At 36.4% G+C, this 26,691-nt stretch overlaps 2 protein-coding genes across 3 annotated transcripts in view; one reads left to right on the forward strand and one right to left on the reverse strand.

Annotated features, from left to right (window-relative positions):
- Window positions 1-26,691, reverse strand: part of CEP85L (centrosomal protein 85L) — an 82,006-nt gene that overhangs the window by 31,957 nt on the left and 23,358 nt on the right. The window contains exon 3 of the mRNA XM_080664816.1: window positions 20,196-20,983. Coding sequence (XP_080520942.1) covers window positions 20,196-20,983 — 788 coding nt within the window. The remainder of the gene's footprint in view (window positions 1-20,195; window positions 20,984-26,691) is intronic.
- On the forward strand, window positions 4,910-16,561 carry PLN (phospholamban). Of its 2 annotated transcripts, none has more exons than XM_080664818.1 (2): window positions 4,910-5,024; window positions 14,145-16,561. In XM_080664818.1, the coding sequence occupies exon 2, from the start codon at window positions 14,165-14,167 to the stop codon at window positions 14,321-14,323; it is 159 nt and encodes a 52-aa protein (XP_080520944.1). In that variant the 5' UTR covers window positions 4,910-5,024; window positions 14,145-14,164; the 3' UTR covers window positions 14,324-16,561. The 2 variants fall into 2 exon arrangements, with proteins under 2 accessions (XP_080520944.1, XP_080520943.1); XM_080664817.1 differs by having other exon boundaries at window positions 4,946-5,024; window positions 14,076-16,554.

Raw genomic sequence — 26,691 nt, forward strand, 5'->3', positions numbered from 1 at the left:
CAGTGTGACTCCTTTAGTTGGTAAGGTGACTCAGTCATGTTACTCTGCATGTTGACCAGTTTCAGTCTAATCCTCACCAAAAACAATTCTATTCACAGATAATTTTATCAAAGGAGTTTATTGATATGAAAGGAAATGCTGTCACCTAACTACCAAAACTTTCAGAAATTACTAAATTGGAATTCAAATACAAATCAAATTCATTTAAGAGCTTGATTATCCTTGAATAAACTGACATTTAGTTAGAACAAGCTTACAGAGCCAAGACTGAAAAAGACAAAGGGAGGTCAAATTTATTTACACAGATGTTCATCAAGGGTTATTTATATATGGTTTACAATGGCAAAAGTTATAAATCACCAAATATCCAATAAGAGACTAATTCAATATATTATGGCACATTTATATGCTGTAAAAACAACACTCATTTAATATATAATCACATAAAAATGCCCAAAACATAAATATGTTTAGAGAATGTGTGCTTATGGTTTGGCCTTCCTTTGCTCGCCACTCCTTTTTTTTTTTTTTTTTTTTTTTTTGGCCTTCCTTCACTCTTACCCTCCAAATATATTTAAACCTTTTTAAATGACAAGAATAAAAGTTACTTTCCCAATTATTCTACTCTAATCCCTAATATCCCATCCTCTTCCTCCTCCACTACAATAAGCTTAAAATGGAGAAGGATTTTATAATTGACCCTAACACTTACTTCTACAGGACCACTCATTCACTACCAACCTGGCAATCTTTCCTGATTCTCCCTTTATCCACTCATCAATCATCCATTTAATCAGGATTTAAGAATTACAGAACCTGGCTCATAAGAATTACTATGAGCCAGGTTCTGTACTAGGGAATAGTACTATACAGAATAAATAGCAGTATAAATATGAGTTACTGGGTCAGCTCTCAAGGATCCTGCAGTCTAGGCACATATACTTATAACTGCAATAAAGAGAGACATGATAACAGAGGTACATGCAAAATTGTTTGACAGAAGGCAGGGAGGGCTGCACAGCAGATATAAACTGAAACAGCACTTGGGCAGAAAGGTTGGTAAGAAGGACATTCCTACAAAAAAAGTAGGGAGGCTTAAAATAGAACAATAGCCTGTTCCGAGAGTCGCTGGCAGCTGTACAGGCCAGAGCACACAATACAAAGGAATGTGATAAGGGATGAAGCTAGAAAGACAGGGCCTAAAAAAGCAAACCAAGAGGTCCGGATTTGAGCCTGCGTGAGAACTCAGTCCTCCTCTTTCAAATAAGGGCTGCCCCATACAGCTACAGAAATACCCTCTCACACAGGAATTCTCAACTTTTCATGCCATGGACTTTTCTGGAAGACTGCTAAAGCCTATTGATTTGTTCTTAAGGTGTTTTATATACATAAAATACATAGGATTCCAAATAATGCTTACAGACATTCCACTGTAAAGGCAGGGAAGCGTAAGTGTGGGCTATGCATATGACTTTCTTCTGTGGAGTACAGTAAGGAGGGGCAGGGAGTAACCTTACATGGAGAAACCGGACGGACATTACAGCTCAGCCAGGTGATCAGGTTTAATAATAACAGTGGTAAATCATGTTGATAGCATGTACACTTGATATGTGATGAAAATGGCATTTAACCTCTATGGGCTTCCTCTTGAAAACACATTAACCAGTCTAACTATGAGAAAAACATCAGACAAATTCCAACTTGGGGACATTCTATAAAATATCTGACCAGCACTCTTCAAAATGTTTGGGGTCATCAAAAAAGGAAAGTCTGAGAGACTGTCACAACAAAGAGGACCAAAGGAGACATGACCACTAAGTTAATCTGGTATCCTGGCTGGGATGCTGGAAAAGAAAAAGGACACTACAGAAAACTGAGGAAATCTGAATGAAGTATGGGTATTCGCTAAAATAATGTCTTGGTGCAACTCTTATGACAAAGGTACCATACTAATACAGAGTATTAACCATAGGGGAAATGGTGAGTGGGGTATACAGAAACCCTCTGTACTATATTTGCATTAATTCTGCAAATTTAGAATTTTCCTAAAAAATTAAATGCCCCCCGAAGAAGGGGAGGAGGTTAGGGAGCCCTATCTTGTCATGCACCATCAATACAGTTCATTGTACCAGCTTAAAAAAAAAAAAAAAAAAAAAGCATAGCACTAGAAAGAAAATGAATTATCCTAAAATAATTATTTTTTAAAAACAAATCTGTGATGTAATACTTGTGCTTCTTTAGTACATTAAACTACAGTATTTACAGGCAGGTCTAATTATGGTAATTTCAAAGTAGTGAGGAATATCAACAGTATTTCAAGCTCTGAAATTTTCTGAGATTGCTATAGTGACATCAAGTGTATTAACATTTCTGCAGTTTGTGGACTATAGTCAAAACTTAAGAAGTGCTACATCTCATGGAGAGTTTAGTAAAAATAAAGATGTAATCTTTCCTATCCAAGTTCAAGACCATTGGACTCTATCCATGGACTGTAGGTTAAGGATCATCTTCTAAAGAAAAAGAGAAAGTAAGTACTAACACTAAATGGAGACACCGTGTTGCAGAATCTCTTAATAGTCACTACACATACTTCATCTCATTAAACCCTCACAACAAACCCATTCCACAGACAAGGCAGCCAGGGAAGCTGCATATGGTCATGTGACCACAAGTGGATTCGAATTATATAGTGTGACTCCAAATTAATACTCTGACAGAGCACCTCCAAAAACAGTTTCCAGCCCCGAGTTGTGGAATTTTTGAAGAGTTCCCTACTGATTATACTATAGCTCACCAATGCTCCTATTAAACAACTTTCTGTTTAGGCTGCATCAGGCTAAAACGAAAATGTAACACTTCCTAGAGCTCCCTTCGGACTAATAATTAGGAGCAGCAGCTAACCAAAAGGAAATGGGTAAACAGAAACCTCCCACTTTTGTACAAATCTGAAAAGAAAATTTCTGCGTCTATTCACTGACTCTGACACACACAGTTAATATCCTTCTAAGGTGGGTGTTTATGCATGTGAGTCACACCTATGTATGCTTCTAAAGCAAATACAGCAACATGGGAGATATTCATGGCATATTTTATTCAGTCCATGGCAGTTCTTTCGTTTATCCAAATAGATATTACTAGCATTACTAACTCTCTTTCTCAGAACTAAAGGCGCTTATACTACAGTGAGCTATCCCCTAAGCGTCATTTTCAAATGAATGTATATCTGGCAGGCAAACTTAAAGCAGACTCAAACATGCCAATCTGTCAGTGAATTATAACTCAACATATGGACTGGAATCCTCAGTCTCTCAGAAGATATGTCATATTTGACAAATAACGGTAAACCATTTTATGCTTGTATTTTGAGCCTACATTTTGTATTTCAGTCATCACTGGCAATTGATAATAAGAGATTCTTATTATAAAAAGGTTGAAAGAAAAATATGCTTATAGAGCACTGAGCAAATGTCAAACATTATTCACGCAGTATTTTTAATATTGGGTTTTACTTTTAAGTTGTAAATTTTCCCTTAGCAATGTTCATAGGAGATATTTGCAGAAATATTATTTTTCTATTAGTTTTAGTTGATTCTTTAAATAATGAAAGATTTTGCTCTAGAGAATGATTTTATCTTTCTTTGGAGGAAGCCAAAATCATCTCCATTTAAGGACACACAGCAGCCGCTGCAACACATTTTAGTTACCCATGAGAAAGCAGGCTGAGTTCACTCTGCTTAAGTATTAAAAAATTAAATATTAACAAATAGTTCTCCCAAAATTACAGAAGAGACTTAAAAATCAGACTTTGCAGGTCTGGTGATTTAAGTAAATCTAATATATAAACAAAAATCAGAATAAAACAGGAACAATGCCTGGCTTTTCAAAAGAATTATTTTCCTACTTCCACCTTAAGATAAACCATTCCAGGAAGTCCAAAATGTCATCCCATTTACTAAAATTTCATTTATACAGTAATTTTCAGGAAAACTGCTGCATTAAATGAGGCACTTCCTTTTAGAAATAATACACAAAAATTTCCAACACACGCACACCTATTGTCAACAAAGTATCATTAACTAGGATGCCAGCGATTAGGAATTTGTGATTATTTCTCTTTTGCTAGAATGTTAAGCTTGATTCTGTGTCAACTTATTAAAATTTTAGTAATATTTTATGGTAATTTAATGCAACTATTATAAAATCCTAAATACTTCCACTTTAAAGTACAACTTTTCTTGTGGTGATATGCATCAGTTAAATATGAGAATCACTGTTTATATATTGTTAAAACCCTAATTGAAGGAAACACAAATGTATTAAGTACATTTATTACTTCTTACTTTAGCCATCAGAAAAAGCTAATTTTTTAAAACCAAAAACTAGTTGTTGGCCTGGCTTTCTGACATACATACCAGGTAAGTATGGGGAAACAATGTAAAAATAAAACAGGAAAAGGTAGAAAATTTGTTTTCTGTGAAAATGTTTAATTATTGTCTTGTTAGAAGTTAACATTATGAAACTGCAGAATTAAAACAACAGCAGTTCAACAAAAGTTGTTTGGCTTAAGTCACTATTGCTATTTTCACTCTATTAAAATTCTTATTAATGTAACTATTTTTGTTCTTCAACATTATCACTCTCAGTATACAATCATTTCTAAGCCCAAAGCTGCATGAGTCTTTAAAAAGAGCTTTCTACACCCCAAACTTATTTCATTCATCTATCTCAAACTTTTTAAAATTAAAAATAAGAAAATGAGGCACAAAATGTTAATGACCTTTCCACACCTAAAGTAAGACAAATGGCATTCTAAAAAGTTTGGCTGTGATAAGACTATGGCTAACCAATCGTAACTTCAGAATTCCTGTGTGACATCATAAGACCTCCCTAAAACACTTTTTCTCCTCCACCTACTTCAATTGTTCCCATAAATCTGGTAACAGAGAAAACTTTCCAGCTAAACGCCGATAAGACTTCATACTACTCACAATACTCTATATATTGGGATCATCACAACAGTCAAGGTAAGAAATAGACTTCATTGATTTTGGTAATACTTTCTGTAATTCAAACTTACTGAACTTTTAAAAAAAGAATGGCATATTGTAAATTTTAGTTCAAAGTTAGACAATAAAATGTCTGCTATGACAAAAAAGCTTAATTTCTAAATAAATGCTTATCCATTCAGCGACAGAAAGAATGACAACTTTGAAATGATAAAGGTTATTCATCTTTGATATCCTGATTATTGGTTTGTCATTTTGGTTTAACTTTCACTTTTATTTGCGTTTTAAAAGTGCTTTTCTGCCAATTAAAATATCTTTCAATGATGTTACTATATTTGGTGGTAGTGATGAGTTGATTTCTCCATGCAAAGACAATGGCTTCATTTTGTTGTTTGTCACTCTGATAAGAAACAGGATGGGAGTGGGCTATTTACATCTGGAATACTATGAATAGTTGTGTGATTGTACAACATGCACATTACTGGCATGACTATTCCAATATTATCATTATGATTCCCTATAGGGAATATTAATAAACTGGTGTTAAAATATATAATATAAACTATTTTAAAATGCTTTTGAAGACTTTTTTCTTTGCTATAAAATCCAGTCAACTTTAACAAACACTGCTAAAAAACATCCAAGCTTTTAATAAATTGAGTTACTTATATTAAATTCAGTATTACAGCATCAATAACGAGTTTGGAAATTTTAAAACACTTGTCAAAAACACATGCAAAATTCTTTCTAAAATTACAGAATAGTAGTGCAGCACTTTAAAAACAGACATTATTTTGAAAGCAAAACATTCCTAAATATCTCATTTGAGTGAATATGATAAAATGAGTGTTTATTCTGCCTCTTAATGAATATGCCTTTATCAAGTTACTATCTCCGAGTGTTCTTCAGTTTCCCCTCCTGCATTTAGGAGGGGGTAAAGGAAAATGGAAAAAAGTGAAAGAAATGCTCAGGAATAAAGATGCCACAATAAATTGTATAACTTCTGTTTGAATTCTACTCTACTCAAGATGTTATAATCCTCAATATAATATATAAAATGTGTCTTCATTCTTAAATCTCAGTTATGGCATAAAGAATAATACTTCAATTTTATTTCATTATTTTTTTATGTATGTCAAAATAAAATTTACCTCTAGAGTTCTAAGTTCCCATGACAAATGTTAACTCTGCTGCTTTATACAGACAAGAACACTGTATATCCATAAGCAGCTTTCCTTAAAGCATGCAAAATCATTTTTAATTTTTGTCTACTGAGGCACCCCACCTGCCTCTGAATATCACTTTATCCATAGCATGTTTTTCCTTTGCTACTAAACAGAAGTCACTCAGTGCAGGTGTTTTATATGCATATTTATTCATTTTCACTCAAATACCAAATTACATCCTCACATTTCAAATGAGATGTTTGAGTCTTTATAGTATCAGAATGTCACCACATCACATATTGCTCCAAAAAACTGACAATTTCTAGAAAGAGCATAAATTCTGCTATGAAGGTTTTCCGCAGATAGTGTGTCCAAATTAACAGTGACTATTGTTCAAATTTCAAATAGTATGCACCAGTGCCAGACATTTATCCCAAATAGTTCATCTCTATCATAAGGTAAAATTTAAGTATGGTCTTTGTTTATAAAGCTATGTGGTTTAAAATTAAGTGCTAAGAAAGTGTCAGATGGAATAAAATGGAAGAAATGCGAAAGATGTTTAAATTACAAAAAACACTTGATAGAGCTAGAATACTTTGCTTTATTAAGAGACATCAGTTACATCACTGTCATTTCCTAAAACTCAACTTTCAAAAATTATTTTAATAGTATTTCAGTGAACATTAAGAAAAAAAATATTCCAGAAAAAAATGCATTTGGTTCATATTTGTACATATTGTTTCTTAATCTCACTAGAGATATAATATTTGTATAGATAAAATAGTTAAAAATAAAGAATAATATTTTTAACTTATTAAATGTATTATGTAATATTTTAATTATATGATATATTAAAATTTTAAGTAAACATTAAATGTAAAGATTAGATTGCCTTTCTAAGACTGTATATTTATTACCAATCCTAGAAATAAAGATTCAATTAAAACTTCCTCCTTTATTCTTGAACAATTTTCTAAATGCACTGGTGTATACAAACATTTCATTTGATCCTCTTAGTTCCCTATATGTTTCACACTGCATCTCTAGTTTACAATGTAGGAAACAGATGTGAAAAGGTGAATTCTCAAGGTCACAGAGCTAGGAAATGGTGGAGCCTTGGCCAAGAGCCAAGATTTTCTAACTCTAAACCACATGCACATCCTATCCACAGATTAACGTGGCTTAAAAATAAATTATGACTTGGAAAAACAAAATAAAAGTCCTCAAATACTATCAATGGTACTCTAAAAAGCAAAGTTAGAGGATAAAAACTTGTAATTTAAATCACTCCATTTCATTTAAAGTTTATTTGTGCATAAGGTATTATATCCTTAATAGCCTATATAATATTATCCTGATCATTTTCAAAGCCAGGGATATAAGAAAATTATAGATGACCTTAGTTAAGTAATACACCCTGGAAGGCAAAATTCAAAATAGTTACACAGACTTTAAAAAACAATAACATAATCAAACTTAAGTTTCCTTTAACTTGTTTCATTGCTGAAATACTCATGCCTTTAATCTATTTAGTTTTGATAACCTAAAATCCAAGTTAACTTTTCAAAACTTTTCATACTTTGTCCCAGTTATATATTAAATCTTTAATTTTTCTTAATTTCATTTCTGACCTCCTCACGTTCTACCATTTAAAATATTCAACCCCATAAATTTTGGGCTGCTTGAATAGAGGAATTTTGTCATTTATGCTATGGAAATCACTAGCCTTCATCAATGCTGTGAATTAACACAGTGCTGACCATACCAGCAAAGGAGTAAACCTTGAAGGTTAGAAATCCAGGAAATAATCCTTCTAAATAACAGTGACCTAAGCCAGATAATATGTTGTCTCCTTGAACGTTCTAGAAATAGTGCTCAGTGATCTTACCCTATATAATTCTGATGCATTTATTACCAAATATACATGAAAATGAGACCTGAGTTGAGTGTACATCTCCACCCCAGTATACTTGTAGTCAACTGAGGCCCTCTAGTGCTTTTTATAATGTACTCCACCTTCAGGTCTTTAAAAAAAAATCCTCTCACATTGCTGGGCATATATTTAACTTGGCATTCATTTTTCCTTAAAAGTTCACCTACACTACCTCCCCACATAATCTTTTCTCAAAAGAAGAATCTAAAGTCTCAACTACTGCAGGGTTAAAAATAATATTTTAATTGCAAATAAATCATTATGTTTATTTTGTTAATATTAAAGACAAGCCTACAGACAAAACAGCAACAGCAATGTGCCAATTTCAAAGAGAAAATCTCTCTGCACTGTTGTTCAATCAAGTTTCCTCAAGGCACAGCTTTAAAGCAATGGAAACATTTCATTATGGAGTCTCTCTCTCTTTTTTTAATCCTTACCCAAGGATATTTTTTCCATTGATTCTTACAGTGACGGGTGAGAGAGAGACAGAGAGAAACGCCGATGTGAGAGAGACCCATCAATTGGTTGCCTCCCGCATGCCCCCGACCACGGCCAGAAGCCTGCAACCAAGGTACGTGCCATTGACCGGAATCGAATCCGGGACCCTTCAGTCTGCAGGCTCTATCCACTGAGCCAAATCAGCTAGGGCTATGGAGTCATTTTAAGGTTTGAGAATAAACTGATTTTTATGCTTATACAATTCTTTTCATAACCAGGCAGAAGCAGCTTGAAGATTCTTTCAATTAGCCAGTGTGAACTAACAAAGCTCTGAAATGTTGCTGTCACATTTAACTTCAGTTAGGACTTCCAAGTTTAGCATTAGGCAACCTCAAAAGGAAAATAATTCTATCAAAATAACTTTTGGATGCTAACAGAATGATGATAAATCTAATGATGAACTGTCCTAATTTAATAAATAAAAAAGCTGCATATACAATCACTTCTAGATTATCTACAAAAATGACAGCAAATAGTAGGAAAAAATAAAATCGCAAAATAATACCAATACAGACAAATCCTGTAAGCACAAATCTATACAGAATTCTAATCTTGTGAACCAATTAAATGGGGGGGGGGTGGAGAATAAAAAAATGTCAGACTTGAATTTACTAGCATAATATGCCCACATTTACTAAAAGAATAAATAAGCAGACAAAAATAAGAGGAAAGCAAAAATCTGAATTCCACAAATAAAGATTTTTAAATCTCAGAAATTTATAATTCAGCAGAGGGAGCGTCCCCAAAAACTGGTTCAGAAAGTTCTGCAAAGGACTAAAAATACTTAAACTATAGGTGGGGATGAATACTCAGCATACACATTAATTGCTTAGCAATTCATAAAGCAGACCACGGAACGTTTTCAAAGGTGTTCTGAGGTTCCTTTTGCACAAGATGCATCTGCTAATACATACGAAATGACTCAGTGAGGACGCCTGCAGAAACTGATGCAGTACCTTCCACCCAAAACTTGCTTAACGTGGCACACATTTGTTGAAGGATTAGAGTTGCCTGTGGTTTGTCTTTTTCTTCCACCTCAAGAAAACAGGATACTATCCTGAACTTCATTGCATTTACTTCCCAAGTTTACCTTTTTGACAAAAAAAGGAAAAGTAAACAAGCAAAGGCTTTTAAATCTTACAAAGAATAGTAAAGAGTTATTTCTCCCATCCCTCCAAAAATTACAATAATTATAGATGCCACAGACTCACAAGATAACTCTGGGCACTTTTCTGCCTCTTACATGTTACCCAAGAGACAGGGATCTGGCATTTCTACAACTGAACTCCTATCAAAGCATCTTTCATATTTTCAATATTCTAATTCTAGGGCTTCAGTAATTAATTTTTAAAACGTCCTCACTCCTCTTGTTCCAAATACCTAACTTATATATCATCATCCTGTAAATGGGGGAGAGGGTAAGGGCTTATTTCTGTCTTCATGGCTGTTTAAGCCAGAAGCAATTTCAGAACATCCCAATACAATCTATTTCTGGTTATCCTAAAAGAATGCTCTAAAAAATTCAGATAAAATGGAAATAAAGTGAAACTATTTTTCTACGTTCTCCACCAAATATTACTGTTGGAGCTTGGCTCTAAGAAGGGGGAGTTCTAAACTCAGAATGGTTATGACTGCAGAGAAAGAAAGAAAGATAAACCCCTGACAACTATGTTGTTATGATGTAGTAAAGGTCACAGACACCTCCAAAAACAGGACTGTGCTGTTCCCACACACAGCTTTTCAATTCTCAACATGAAATAGGAAGCCTCTTCTGGCATGAATGAATTTTGGCTTATTATCATCATACAAATTTTGGAAGTTCAGCAGAATAGGACTCAGCACATTTCAGGCTGTACCACTGTAAAATGAATTGGGTCCAATGAATTGAATGCATACAACGAACACTTCAGCATGTGAAGCAGAGTTGTTTTTCAGTTTTAGCATAAGATTATAAAGTGACTACAAATCACTTCAGAATTATAACATTTCTAAGATTGACAAGAAACAAACCACTATCTTTATACTCAATTTGCTTCCAAGAACAAACTATCCTTTTTCAATAATAGCTGGCTGTTGAAAGATGAGATCATCTTTAAAGTATATTCCTTATACTTTTATCAGTAGAGAGCTCATCTCTTTGGGGCACACCACTTTGTATTTCACAAACACCAAATACCCATTTGTACAAAGCCTAGTTCAGGTTAATGCTGTTAATCATTGACAACAACTTTTCTAAATTGTAATCATCTGATGTAAATGCCCCAAGCCTCACTTTCCTCATCTGTAACAGAAAGAGACTTGAGAAGTGTTTGGGGATTATATGTTCAACTATCAAATTCTGTTACTCTAATTGGTTAATCTGTTAATCACAGAACTATCTTTGATCATTATCAATTTTCCAAAAATACTAAAGGAAATCATAAAAATCCCGTATTCAACTTCACTGAGTTATTCAAACAGTACCAACTATGCATCAAGTGACAGAACACAAAATAAACACGTGGCTCCTTTTATTCATGAATTAGAAATCTAGTTGAGGAAACAAACATGTAAATCAAAATTGAAACACAGCCTGACTGCTATCCTGATATTGGTAACACTAATGCCCTAGTGAAAACTAGCAGAGCTGATAATCATTCTAACTTAATGGAAGGTTTTATTAGGAAGTGATATTTAAACTGGGCCTTAAGTATCAACTGAAATGTGCCTGGCAAAGAATCCAAGGTGGGGGCGTGGGGGGAACATTCCAGGCAGAGACAGAACAACATGTGCAAACGACAGAATCATAAAAGGGAATGAAGTATTTATGGAAAGGTGACATGTTTCATGTGACTGACACACCACTCACCAGTGTCATGATAGGGAATGACTCTTGTATGCACAATGCTTCATGATGAACAACTGGCTAGCTTCCTCCTTTTCCAGGTTTTGTCTCAAAACAATTTTTAAATTCAGATCTTTTAAACAATTTAAGTCCGAAAACTGCACAAAAATACAAGCTCAAATAGAAATTGCCAATCTAATTCTTACTCCTTTCTTAACTGTACTGTTAATATATCCTTATACATCCAAATATAAAAAGCAATAAAGAAAATCCTCCCCACAACTACCCAATCGTATAAAATCATTGTATCTACTATAAGCAAATATAAGCAGAAACAACTTAAAAATGCATTTTCTTAAAGAATAAGAGAAACCCCCTTTATTTCTATAGTACTTTATCTAAGGAACTGAAACAAAAATAATTAAATATATAACAAGTTTAAGCTGCCATTTTCTAAGTAGAGTGTTATAGATAAATTAAGTAACAGCCACTGGTATTGGACAATTAAGAATTGTTAGAGAATGTATACTAGATTAACACAGGCTGTTACCAACTCTTTAAAAGAATGAAGTTTGTGATATGTTGGCTAATGGGATCTCCTTACTACAGACCAACACTATGAAGGAGGCCAGAGTCTCCAGCATTGAAAGTGGGTCTAGTTATGGTCGGCAAACTCATTAGTCAACAGAGCCAAATATCAACAGTACAACGATTGAAATTTCTTTTGGGAGCCAAATTTTTTAAACTTAAACTTCTTCTAATGCCACTTCTTCAAAATAGACTCGCCCAGTCCGTGGTATTTTGTGGAAGAGCCACACTCAAGGGGCCAAAGAGCCGCATGTGGCTCGCGAGCCGCAGTTTGCCGACCACAGGTCTAGTATATAATTCCAATCATAATACAGCCAAGTTGAAGTACTGAAACTACAGAATCTAACTACTATTTACCACAGGGTTTCCTTGTAAAAATGAATGCTAAGGTCTCACTGATCCATCTCTTCCTCTTTCCCACTCATTCTCCTTTCTGCTTTTTTCATCACTAGTCTCTACAAAAATGGAGCTAACAGGTTAAGCTGGGTTTCCATCGGATAGAGAGAGATGGGAGAAAATTAAATCTGGTAGCTGGAGTAAGGCAGTAACATCTTGACTAATAATGCTATTTTCAACAAATGTCAACAGAAATAATCTCTAAGCAGTTAATGATAGTTTTTTATTCCATAATTTTTCTTATTTCAAAATTTATATAGAAGTATCCTGATTGACAACAAGATATCCTCAAATCTTAGTAGCTATTATCTTTCTACAGTGATGTGTTGCTTTAGGTTTTATTTTGTTTTATTAATTATTACAAATAATAAGGTAGCAACTAATAAATTAATCATGCAGAACAGCTTGTGGGAGCTCTGAAAGAAAAGCAAATGTCACCACCCACTGCCTGTAAGTACAGGTCATTCATAAATAGTTACCATCTGTGGTAACTATTGATTATTTTATTGCTACTAGAGGCCCAATGCACAAAATTCGTGCAAGGGGCTTGGCTCTCGCAGCCCTGCCGGCCCTAGCAGCCCCAGCTTCGTCCAGAAGGTCGTCTGGAAGGTCGTTCGGCTGTACGGTCTAATTAACATATTAGCTCTTTATTATATAGGATTACATAGGATGACTTTTGAACCTGATAATCTTCAGTACTTAGTTTCAAAACTTGTTAAAACATTACTTAAAACAGCATATTCTACAAAACTATCTATAATAATAAAAGCACAATATGCTAATTAGACCAGACGTCCTTCATGGCAGGCAGAGGCCTGCAGCCGCCGCGGCAGTGGGGGCTGAGCCCCTTGCACGAATTTCGTGCATCGGGCCTCTAGTGAAAGCATGAAAAGGAATGACAAATATTTGAATCTGTAGTACTGGTCAAACAATTCTCATTTAACTATTTTATTTTGGACTAGATTAACATCTGAAGAATAATTTATTGTATGCATTTCTTACGAGATTTGCTCTAGAGCAGTTAAGACACTAATGCTTACGCCGAAACCGGTTTGGCTCAGTGGATAGAGCGTCGGCCTGCAGACTGAAGGGTCCCGGGTTCGATTCCGGTCAAGGGCATGTACCTTGGTTGCGGGCACATCCCCAGTGGGAGGTGTGCAGGAGGCAGCTGATCGATTTTTCTCTCTCATCGATGTTTCTAGCTTTCTATCCCTCTCCCTTCCTCTCTGTAAAAATATCAATAAAATATATTTTAAAAAAAAAAGACACTAATGCTTACAACAATTACGCTCATAGAGAAATATAGTATTAATGAAACTATATGTAAGAACATTTTGCCCAAGACAATAGCCCAAAACAAGGTGCACCTTAAAACAACTACATTTCTAGTCATTTTGAGAGGAGGAGGCAAGGACTAAAGTTATCACATTCCAAACACAAGACAAATATGACATCATGGTGCCCTTCAGCAAAAAAACCCAGAGAGACACGACAGACAAGGAAACACCTGTGTGTGTGCGACACATGTACAGACTACAGAGATAGAAGATGTGATAAATACAAATAACGTTGAGGAAGATTAATTAATACAAAATTGTGTTTTACCTGTTCAGAAACCAGGTTGCACATGTGATCCTAATCCATTTACTCTTTCTACATTCCAGGCTACCTCACAGTGATCTCACATTTGGCTGCCCACTTTTTTCCTTTCTCTTGATCCTTTAAAACTTCAGACTTCCTTGCCTTCCGAGTCATGGAGAAAGTCCAATACCTCACTCGCTCTGCTATAAGAAGAGCTTCAACCATTGAAATGCCTCAACAAGCACGTCAAAATCTCCAGAACCTATTCATCAACTTCTGTCTCATCTTAATATGCCTCTTGCTGATCTGCATCATCGTGATGCTTCTCTGAAGTGCTGCTGCCATGTCCAGTGCTGCAACCTGTCACCATCAGCTTAAGTCTGTCACCCACGGAGAGGGGAAAAGAGACCACTTCCCAGGAAGAGGAAATTCTTCAAGGTTCAGAAGAAATTATTAGCAAATGTATTCATCTGCTGGATCTTGTAAACATGAAAAAGGCTCTATTTTCAAAATTAACTTTAAAATGACTATAAGTGTGCATAATGTAACTGTTGATTTCTGCAACAGAGCTTATAAATTTCAATCCCAAATCTTTTCTGAGGATGAACTAGGAGTTTAGTTTTGAAACTGTACTGCTAACAAGTCACTTCATATATAAAGCATTAGCTTCACTGTTTGGGGTAAATATAATTTATATTGTACTGTAAAAGCCTCTTTTATGTTTATTAAGTATTTTTCAGGTCTTCACCAGTACCAAAATAATCACTCAAATGACATGTCATTATTTCAAATAGCCCACTGATTCCTCGCTTTTTCTTTATTATTATTATACAGACGTCTCTTTAGTAACTATCATAACCTCCATTCTAAAATAGAAATTGCATTCTTTTCCTATACTTACCTTAACATTGTTTGAAGTTCATGAGAATCAAGTAGGAAAAAGAAGACCATACTATTACATAAATAAAATTTCTCTTAACTATTTTTTTAAAGAATTATAGAATGCTAGTGCATGTAGATAACCATAAATCTATTTTCTCCAGGACATTATGATAAATAAAGGAGAAGTGCTGGTTAATTTAACAGCTGACAGTGTGATTAGCCATAATTACTACACTAATAGCATAGAGTCTAACCTTAATTTATGGCACCGTAGTTGATTATCTGAGTTAGAGTATATAACTTGCCATACTCTATCTTTGGAATCATGAAATCTTAAGACTTCATATTTTATAGGTTGTCTTCTATCCTCATACTCAATGTAGGCAAACAAAAGAAAAGAAAAATATAACATTTCAAGTATTGAAAAATAAAACTAATTCTTTGATTACATTTTGAAATGAACTTTTTCTTATTATTGTTTATGACAGAATATAGCTACTTTCCTTAATCTACCAACCAGATGATAAACACTTATATGGTAGGCCACTCTACTACACTAAATCATACGCCCCACAGTGCTAATCTATAATTATTCTTGCTGAATACATTTTCTATTTCCCGTCTTCCAACTACTCATAAAACAATAGAAGTAAAAATTAGTGATGAAAAATATGTTCAATCAAAACTTGGTAATTTAAGTGGACTCAGTTGAAAATGAAGTCTAAAATGGTTTACACATACTGTATCATGCAATAATTTTAACTTCAGTTCAAGACATATTACTAATATAGCAATCATTAAAGGAGTAGAGAACATTTAATTTACTGTATGATTTGTTAAAATATGGTTACTAAGTTACTAAAAGTATTTGAAAAGTCAACATTGACCTTGATTTGTAACACCAGTGCTGGCAGCAGAATAGTGATAGAGACATTATTTTTAAAATTTTTCTGAATTCCTGAGCAGTACTGGAGATGGGAGGGGGTTTGCTGACAGGTGAGGAACAGAGGGGAAAGGATCTCATACTGACAAGGGCATTTCTTGAGCAAAGCCTTATCTCTGGGTTAGAGACCCCTAATATCAACTAGAAAGCTTATAAATAAGACACACATTCACCTCACTGGTGTAATTACCCATGCAAAAAGTAACCAAGTTATATAATTAGCTGCATGATCTTATAAGTAAGTGGAAAATTTGAAATAACAAGCTCTATTCCTTCCAATATATTGTTCATCACAACATCAACTTCAAACTATAAAGTGTGCAGATATCGGGCTTTCCTTAATAAATTACAAGTAAAGATTTTTGTTTTTCATTCTGCCTTTAATAGAAATTAAAACCTTATACTTGATGATTACAGAACACTGTAGCTCAGGTATAATCCATAACAAAAACCCGTTCTTTAAATGTCATTTATTCTGTTTATCATGCATGATGTATAATAAAGCAATGTATTTTTTAAAATGTAAATGCCAAATGCTCAAATACTTTGTACTGTAGAATAAATTCCAAACTTCAGTTCTAAAAACTAATTACTTTTTAAAATGTTGCCTTTATATTTTAGTTTACAATGTTTATTTAATGCAAATCACTTATATTAAAATGACCTTCTTGAACTCAGTGAAATCATTCTTTAGTTCACTCATGATTGATATGATGTATTATCATAAAAAATCTAATATAAGCAGTTTTGATTTTGTGGGTTGTTTTTGGTGACTATCCCCATTATGATCAAGATTTTCTAGTACAGACACAAGAGGGCAGACCTACATAAAATAATGAATTTCCTTCTACCTAGAAATGAATTACACTTTAGTTTTCAGTCTTATGGCAAAGTGGAAAAATGATCAATTTTCCAAAAAAAATGTGCTCTTCTAAGTAACAGCACACTTTAAAATGTCTAAAAATTATATTCTAATACTATATAGGAAAGTTGATAGATAAAAAAAATCAAGTATTACTAATTTTATTTATTAAAACATGTATACAAAATTCATTTATATGCTTTTTCACTAACTAATGAATGTGTCCAATGGATACTGCTGTGTGTAGAAGTACACACTCTCCATACCCAGTCCCTCCCCCGAGAAGAAATGCAACAGGAACATGGAAAGACATACATTTTTCCAAAGAAAAAACAAGACTTTGTTTTCTCTTCTTGTGGGTCAGACAGCTTCTGGGGAGGGTGGGAGGAGAGGGGTGATGCACAACAGAGGAAAGAACCAAAGACATTGGTGGGCATTTCACATGGAGGCCTATACCCCAACCACCCGAGGGCACAGATGGCTTCTCTTCACTCACAAAGGAAAATGCCTCAGAGCACTACGCTACCTGCACTGTCGCGGATTTGGTAGAAAACGTGGGAATCAAGGAACACTAATGCACAGAAGACTGTGAAGCTGACTCACTAATTATCCTGGACTGAGTCCTCAGAAGACCAAAACTTCCATGTTACAATATTAATCATCTGAGGAAAATAAGAGGGGACGGAGGCTGTGAGGATCAAATGAGATAAAACACTCCAAGAGCTACAAAGTTCTATATAAACCAATCATGGTGTTAGATCACGACTCGCCAGATTCCTTTTCTTGGTTTAAAAAAATTTTTTTTTCACTGCGAGAGTTTTGTAGTTGTGCTTAAAAATCATACACATGCTCACATGAAAGAATAAGCTGATCCTATTGCAGCTCTCCCCTCCATGTAAAAATTAGACTCAACAGAAGTCAATGTTTTAAAGAATCTTTTTTAAAACAACTAAGATAAGAGCTTTTAAAATAATAAAGATAGCATTGGACACTCCAAGGAGAAGTTATTTAAGATTTTTTTTCTAAATCTAGCCAGTGTGGCTCAGTGGATAGAGCATCAGCCTGCGGACTGAAGGGTCCCAGGTTCAATTCCAGTCAAGGGCTCAAGACCGCATTGCGGACTTGATCCGAAATAGGGGGCGTGCAGAAGGCAGCTGATCAATGATTCTCACTCATCACTGATGTTTCTCTCTCTCTCTCCCTCTCCCTTCCTCTCTGAAATCAATAAAAATACATTTTTTTAAAAAAATATTTTTTTTCTGTAATAGTCCTAGAAGGGAATTAGATGAGAAGTGATGATTTAAACATTGCAATTTAAGTGTCTGAGTTTTCTTAACCTAGTTTCATCTTTCTGCTCCAAAACTTTAAAGCACTATAGAGATCATCCCAAACAGGGTTAATAAAAAAGCAGAACTTTCCAGGGTGCGTGCAAATTTTGTCCCTCAGTAGCTTTCTTCCTCTACCATGTGCTGGGAAGATTTAAAAGTAAGTTTTGCTCCACAATACACCTTCAAGATGCCTACCCTCGCTGCACTGTTAGATTGGGGAAAACTTTGTTTATGGCAGAGATTCATTCATCTAAGCAGAATGAAAGGAGTGAATTAACACTTAACCTTTAAATTCAACCAATTTTCTCAGTTACCTTTCTACAGCCCCCACTTCAGGTTGGAGTGGAATACTCAGCCTCTCTGGACAACTACAATTCTGTGCAAAGACCACCTGGAGAAATGACTGCCTGATCCCACTTCTCCTATAACAAGCATTTGAGAGCTAAAATACAGTATTTTTAAAATTAGGTGATTCTATCAGTCACTTGAATTGATAAATCACAAATAAATCTGGTTAAATTGCCCTTTTCTGACTTGTAATTCAGATATCATAATGATGCTTCTGTCTAATTATGTGCTTTAAATATACATAACCAAGATTTTAAGAACTAGAGTTCAACACAAGAGCAAAGGCGGCATGCGGGATGTGTTAAGGGTTCTCACGTTAAGTTATGTATGTTTGGGGTTGTATTCAGATTTGTGAGGTTCCTAGGTAAGCGATCTCCTTTTTCTTTCATAGAATATATTCTTTTAATCTTTAATACTTTTATTAGTACCAGGAATAAATAATAATTTAAAAAATTTGCTCTAGGGAAATTTTGCAGTTTTTGTTATAATTAAGTTGTTTATATGAAAAAGTGCTCAATATCACTAATCATCATGGAAATGCAAATCAAAACCACAATGAGGTATCACCTCACGCCTTTAGGATGACTATTATCAAGAAGACAAGAGACTAAGTGTTAACAAGACTGTAGAGACAGAAAACCCTGTGCACTGCTGGTGAGAATGTAAACTGGTGCACTCACAATGGAAAACAGTATGGAGGTTCCTCAAAAAATTAAAAATAGAACTACCATATGATCCAGCAATTTCCCTTGTGGGGACTTATCCAAAGGGGGCGGGCACTAATCTGAAAAGATATGTACATGCCCCTTTTTAATGAAGCGTTATTTACAATAGCTAATAGATGGAAGCAACCTAAATGTCCATCAATGGATGAATAGCTAAAGAAAATGGGGTACATACAGGGTGGGACAAAAGTATGTTACAGCTGTGAGTATGAGAAACATAGTTTATTCTTGTATTATTATTTATTAATTTTTATATTATTTTTCATACAAACAACTATAAACCTACTTTTGCCCCACCCTATACACAATATAATATTTTCCAGGCATAACAAAGAATAAAACCTTGCCATTTGTGACAGCATGGTTGAATCTTAGAGGGCATTATGCTCAAGGAAATAAGTCAGATAAAGACAAATACCATATGATCTCACTTATACGTAAAATCTTAAAAAACAAAAAACTCATGGATACAGAGAATAGATTGGAGGTGGTTCCCAGAGGCGAGGGGGTAGAGGCCCGTATTATAAGTTTGAAAGCTGCTAAGAGTGTAAATCTCAAAAGTTCTCATCACAGAAAAACATCAGATGTAAACTAAACTACACTTACTGTGGTGATCATTTTGCAATATATAAATATATAAAATCCTTATGTTATACACCTGAAACTGATATGTCAATTATATCTCAATTAAAAGAACGAAAAAACAAAAAAACTGAGGCCCAGGGATATTGAATCATCTAGGTTCTGAAGTGGACAGAACAGAAACAAATCCAAGACCTCATATTCCCAAAATTAATGTTCTATGATAACAAGCTAGATCCTATGTTTCTGTTTCAAGTTTTTCTAGAATTGATATTTTATTTTTATGTCCATTGCATAAACGAGAAGTAACGACCAAGGTTTTCATATTAGTCAGCCTCAGATGTTTTTGAAGTTTAGTCTATCAATGCAATAGTTTGGGCATTTACAGCATCTAGGCTTACTTTGCTTTCAGGCAAAAGAAAAGCAGAACAGTCTGAGCCTATGGACACACTGCCATCTGTTACGGCTCGTGTGCTATTACTGTACGCACAGCCTCCTCTGGAGGGAAGCAAACGCTAGACTTTGCGCCTTACCTGCATTGGTGTTTCACTTTCTTGTGGAAACTCTTCAAGCTGCTGCTGTTGCCACGGAGCTAGACTGTAAGAGTCTTCCGTACTTCTGCCTTCCAAAGGGTTTGTGCGCAACTGCTCTGTCAGCCACATCTGTGTCCTCACAGAAGGCTGAATGGGAACTCCACCTACTGCCTGTTGACCAAGCATTAAATATTTCGGAGGTTCAAAAGCCTCTGAACTTGTCATAGTGGGCTTGCTTTCAGGTAAGGCACTATATGTCATGTCCAAGGCCTGTCTCCTAAGAGTGGAAGAAGCAGCTCTAAAATCCTCTTTGCTACAGCTCTCAAATTTATATTTACAGTCCAGAGTTGATGACCGTTTTTTATTGATTTCCTTGTCCTCTAGCTTAAGCATCTCCATGCTGTCATGTAAGCAGCTGGGCCCAATCGTCCTTAGTTGTGATGTTAACGCCTTGCCCCTCCCTGTCTTTTCCAGACCACTCCTTGACTCTTCAGTGTGTGCAGCAGCACCCTGACTGCAGTTATCCGGGGCAGTGAGTTTGGATAAAGATGACCATTTCCGGAGGGGCCGGAAGTCCTTCATGTCTAGTGAAGAGTCCTGCTCCCCCTTACTGTGGCTTCCCAATGTCTGCAGGAGGCTTGTAGTCCATTTTGAGCCATCTGATGTCAATGACTCCCTGTGTTTGGAAGCGGAAGCGCTGGAGTGAGACGGCATGACATGGGCAGTAGGAAGAGTAACCAATGATCGACTAGACTTAAAAGTTAATGTGCCGCTTGAAGTTGAGTGATCTGGAAAGAGGAAAGAATTTCAAATGAGTGTAATTAACAGGAAAAGAGGCAAAATGCTAAAGGCCAAAACAAAACTCTGCACAAGTTTCCCAGCACTTTTTGAGATGCACTTTATCAAAACAAGGGAGTAATTAGTATTACTATTATTATTCCTTTAGGTTATCTGAAACAGACCAAGCTTTCAAACCTTATTTTCTAAAAATGAATTCATAACAAAATGTATGCCCATTTACCATCTGCTGAGATATGTTATATTCATCCCATTTAAGTGTTGTGCCTTTAAAAGAAAAATGCAGCTCCCCACTGACAGTTCTTACTAATAATCCAGCACTGACAACTCAGACACAACTCTATCAGAAAATTGTATTTTTCATTATTTTTCCTAAACTGTGGAAATCTGTGCCAAATCTGAGCATTTTAGTGCTTTCCCCAAACTCTAATTCAAATCAGAAATATGGGTAAAGGAATTCCTGCAATATCTATATATATAAAAGCCTAAGTGACCGTCTGACAGTCTGACCAATAGCTATGATGCATACTGACCACCAGGGGGCAGAAGCTCAACACAGGAGCTGCTGAGCTGCAGTGACTTGGCAGCTGTGATTCTTGGGTGATGCACCCAGAACCAGAAAGGAGGGAACTTGATTCCAGGGTGCATCACCCAAGAACTGCCCTCTTGCAATTTGGGACCCCTCGAGGGATGTCAGAGAGCCAGTTTCAGCCTGATCCCTGCAGGCCAGGCCAAGGGATCCACGGGTGCACAAATCCGTGGACCAGGCCTCTAGTTAGAAAATAATCAGAAAGTGTTCCAGCAACGTATCTGCAGAGTTCTTACGGTCCCAGTCTTCCCTAATGGCATCATCAATGATTTATTTCCCAAACTAGAACTCTTGTTTGGAGCATACTTTGGTTCCTATCTTTCTCTGCACATTCACTTCCAAAATGATTACACAGCTACTGCCTTAGATGGGCCTTCACATAGTATTATCCTATACACAGGAACAGTTTTAGTAGACTCTATGTAAGCCCAAAGAATGAATAAGTGCCTCTATACTCAATGAACTTACCATCAAGTACCAAATAATCATCATACTTGCCAAATTAAAAGCAAAGATTATAACTTTTACCAGAGGATATCTATAAAGGGGATAGCAATCTGAAGTGTGGGGGTAGAGGAGGTGATTGGTAAAAAGCAACTTTCACAATTTAGTCTATATTTTTCCATAACTGTTTAACTCATACTAGAATATATTTAAATATTACTTCTGAGCTCTTACATTGTTTTAAAGAAATAAAGTAATGGGGAAAGAAATGTTGAAAATTTCGTAAGAAAATTCAGATAAAAGAACCAAGCAGACTAATTCAAAAATGGAATTCCAGTAGGTCTTTGCATGGAATTTATTAATCTGGAGATGAAGAGGGAAAATATTATGATGGAAGAATATAAGCAGAAATATTATAGTGGACATTTATCATATTCAAGCTTCTCTCATCAGCTTCTGCAGAATCTTTTACACTCAGGAAAATTCATTCCTTGTAAGCCTAACCTCCCAAAATAAATTTTAGACCTCAAATTACCAACATATACCCTGCAACTATGATGCATATCTTCAGAAGCATGCGCACAAGATTTCAGTTTGGAAGGGAGTCACATGAGAAAAAGGGCTGACTCTGTGGAGCTACCGTTTTGGGCTGGCACAGGCAAGGGCAGAGGCACAGCCTTCCACAGAGGTGGCAGCAGAGGTGGCAAGCCAAGTTCCAGCCCAGAGGTGGCAGCAGGTGGGCAGCAGTGGCGGTTTCCTCCAGCACTTGGTGGCACAGGAGAGGAACAGTTCTCAGAGGTGATTTGGGGCATATTACCTGCAAGCTTAACCTTAACTCTGGTTCTCCAGCTCTCCCCAAAATTCTGTGAGGTAACAGATACCATTACATAAACTCCTCATCTGCTGTTCAATCAGACATTCAGCTTCTTCTGCTGATTAGAATACTAATTGATCCAAGTAGGAAGCCAGAGAATGTGGTTCGAAAAGAAGGAAAACAAATGATCCCATTTATCAGCAGTATGGAGTGTCAAGAAAAGTTGCTCTAGACAATTCTTGAAAGGTAAAGGTGGAGCAGAGTTGTACAGGTCTTCAAAGGCTCTCAAAGGAAAGAGCCTGGCCTTCACTCAGCAAGAAATGTGATAGCACTGCAAGTTTCCAAACAAAGGAATGAGTGGTAGCAGGGCTGAGGATGTACTAAAGCTAAATGACTGGCAAGAGGGAGATTAACAGGCTATATGAAATCAATAGAAGAAGAAAATGAAGGGGAATATGCTACTGAAGGTCAGTTCTAAATAGAAACAGGGCAAAAATATCCCCAAAAATATTAATATATTATAGTAGTAAAGGCCTGGTGCATGAATTCGTGCACAGGTGGGGTCTGGCTGGCCTGCCCCAATCCAGGCCTGGCCAGCCAGGGGGGAGGGGATGCGGGAGGTTGGCCAGCTGGCCCTGCCCCCGATCGGGGTGGGGGGGGCAGATCAGGGGTGGGGCCGGCCAGGGGAGGAGCTGCAGGGGGTTGGCTGGCTAGCCCACACCCTGATCGAACTCCCTGCCTGCCGAACTCCTAGTCGAGGGGACAATTTGCATATTGGCCTTTTATCTATTTGTCATCCTATATAATAAAGATGCAATATGAAAATGGTCGTTACGCCGTGAAGCATAATGACCGACGGTGTAACGACTGGATCATGGATCAGCAGGAGGGTGTGGCAGCGAGCTACAAGCAGGCAGTGGAGAGCTACAGGAGGGGGCAGGGCAGCAAGCTATGAGGGGGGTGGGGAGGAGAAGGGAGCTACAGGAGGGCAGGGCAGCAGGCGGAGAGCTACAGGAGGGCAGCAGCGAGCTACTGGCGCATGGATTTATGCGCAGGGCTACTAGTATTTATATGTTTGTGTTATATTCCTAAATATTTGTATTAAAATCATTGTAGCCTCTTAAGAAATAGTGGAATGTTTTGAAATAAGTGTTTTTACATTGAAATCCTGGCTCTACCACTTAGTAGCCATGTGTGCTCCAACAGTTATTTAACCTCCACGCATAACAGTCACCTCATCAGTGAGGACTCAATAAAACAGTACACATGAAAGACTCAGAAAAAGAACTGGCACAAGGCAAGATGTATGACACCTTTGAAAAGCTAAAAGTAAATGTTATTTTCAATGTAACAGACAAAAGGCTAAATGTGTAGACTACACAAAGAACTAAACGAACAAACAAAAACAACCTAACAACCAAATTTTAAAATAGGCAAAGGAAATCAGTAAGCAAATCACGAAACAAGAAATGTTCCTTCGATGATGGGAACATAAATTGTTACAGCTTTTGGAAGAAGAGGGGCAATCTATATATATATAACTTAAAACATGCAAACATATAAGTGAATATATATAAATACAATTGTATTTATTCATGAGAAATGGTCTGAAAGAATATACCCAAAACTTAACAAAGGTAACCCCTGCATAGTGTAATAGATCAATGCTTTCCAATTTCACTTTATACAAAGTCTTGTTATAATTTCTTTTCAAGAGCATTACCATTTAGTCAAACTTCTGCAACGATGTCCTGTTTTGTGACCTCAAAGAGTGTGAAATATCTCAAAGAACACTGTTCTAAAGTATGAATAATATATCAGGTGACTGACTGGCTCACTTTCCATGTCACAGCTGAAACCTCTGAGAGCAGAGATCACCAGTCTTTGCAGCCACTTATATCTGATAGTGTGCTACTTTCTTGTCTCTCTTTGGTGGCTCATTATTTCCCACCTGCAGAGAAAATCAACAATTGGTGATAAAAAGAAAAAAAAAAACAATTCCACATCAGGCTAATATTTACTTCTACAAATCTGAAAACAATTCAAACTTTTTAAAAATTTTTATTTATTAATTAAATTTACTGGGGTGATGACACTGGTTACCATGAACATATAGGTTTCAGGTCTGGGTTTCTATGTTACAAGATTTGTATATTTCACCGTGTGTGCCCACCATCCAGAGTCAAGTCTTCTGTCACCATTTATTAGGACCCTCTTCTCCCCCCACCCCTAACAATTCAAACTTGAGCATATAAAACAAGGTACCTGGCATGGAGAGCCTACTCCAAGAGATTGTGATCCAGGTAAAGTAGAGAGGGTGTCCAGGAAATAACACTTTTTAAGAAGGGACTCTGCTGTTCTATTCACTACAACATTACTGCACCTGGGTCTAATTCCAGTTCTAAAGCCTTCAAGTGGAATATCCTAAGTTCAACCATCACCAACATCCAAGTTCTAATGTAAAATCTGATTTCCTGTGACATTCAGAATTCATTACTGTCAAAACTAAGGATTAAAGCTTAGGCCATTCACATACATATGCACATGAATACACATGTACACACACAACATGAATTAAGTAATTAAAAATTTGACAAGATGAGTATCTGAAAAAGGACCATAATATCTTAGAGATGAGTCCAGAAAACATTAATTTTAACACTTTAAAAATGTTATCTTGGCCCAATAAAACACAGTCAATTGGAGGTAGGTAGATGCAGTGCAATTCCTAATGTGCTTTTATTATACAATCTAATTGTAGCCACAAATCCCAAATGCAAATTATTACAATGGCATCTAGCCCACATGTAAGTTACAACAATGAAATCTGAAACCAGCAGAGGGCAGTTCTTTTAAAAGCCAGAGGCAAGGTTTATAACATTCACAGAGAGCACAGAAGAGCTAATGGTTTCAGACAGATGTCAGTTTGTGAGGGAAACTCTAAGAGGACACTGATGCATTCTGATAATGCAAGTGAATTATATTTAAGACTAGAGGCCCGGTGCACAAAATTCGTGCACGGGGGTGTGTGTCCCTCAGCTCAGCCTGCACCCTCTCCAATCTGGGACCCCTCAAGGGATGTCCAACTGCCCGTTTAGGAACAGGCAATCGGACATCCCTCTCACAATCCAGGACTGCTGGCTCCCAACTGCTCGCCTGCCTGCCTGCCTGATTGCCCCCTAACTGCCCTCCCCTGAAGGCCTGGTTGCCCCCAACTGCCCTCCCCTGCTGGGCCGGTCACCCCTAACTGCCCTCCCCTGCCAACCTGGTCACCCCTAACTGCCCTCCACTGCTGGCCCGATTGCCCTCAACTGCACTCCCCTGCTGGCCTGGTCACCCACAACTGCCCTCCCCTGCCGGCCATCTTGTGGCAGCCATCTTTGACCACATGGGGGCGGACATCTTGTAGGAGAGTGTGAGGGTCAATTTGCATATTACCTCTTTTTTTTATCTAGGATAACATATTCTGAACTCTGAAGAAAATCCCAGCCTCCGGTTTTACTCGCATGTTAGTCATACCTGGCAATGGATAAATACATTGATTGTGTCTTCTCTCTTTTTAGGGAGAGGCTCTCTCTCTGCTCTCTCCTTCTTAAAGTAAAAAGGAATAAGACCACACCCTCCAGACATACAGTATAACAATAAATCATGAGTCTTTACAGTTAAAAGAAAAAGTAATCAGGAAACAATACAACGCTGTACCAAAATATGCTGATTTTAAATGTAACAGCTTAATGTATTTATCTGTCAATAGTAAATATTATATTTCATATTTTTAAACAAAAATGTTAACTCTAACCCAAAGTCAGTAATTCAATTTTATACAACACCATACTTTTTTCCTCCCCTAC

Source organism: Plecotus auritus (assembly GCF_963455305.1).
Source record: "Plecotus auritus genome assembly, chromosome: 4".
NCBI classification, from domain to species: Eukaryota; Metazoa; Chordata; class Mammalia; order Chiroptera; family Vespertilionidae; genus Plecotus; species Plecotus auritus.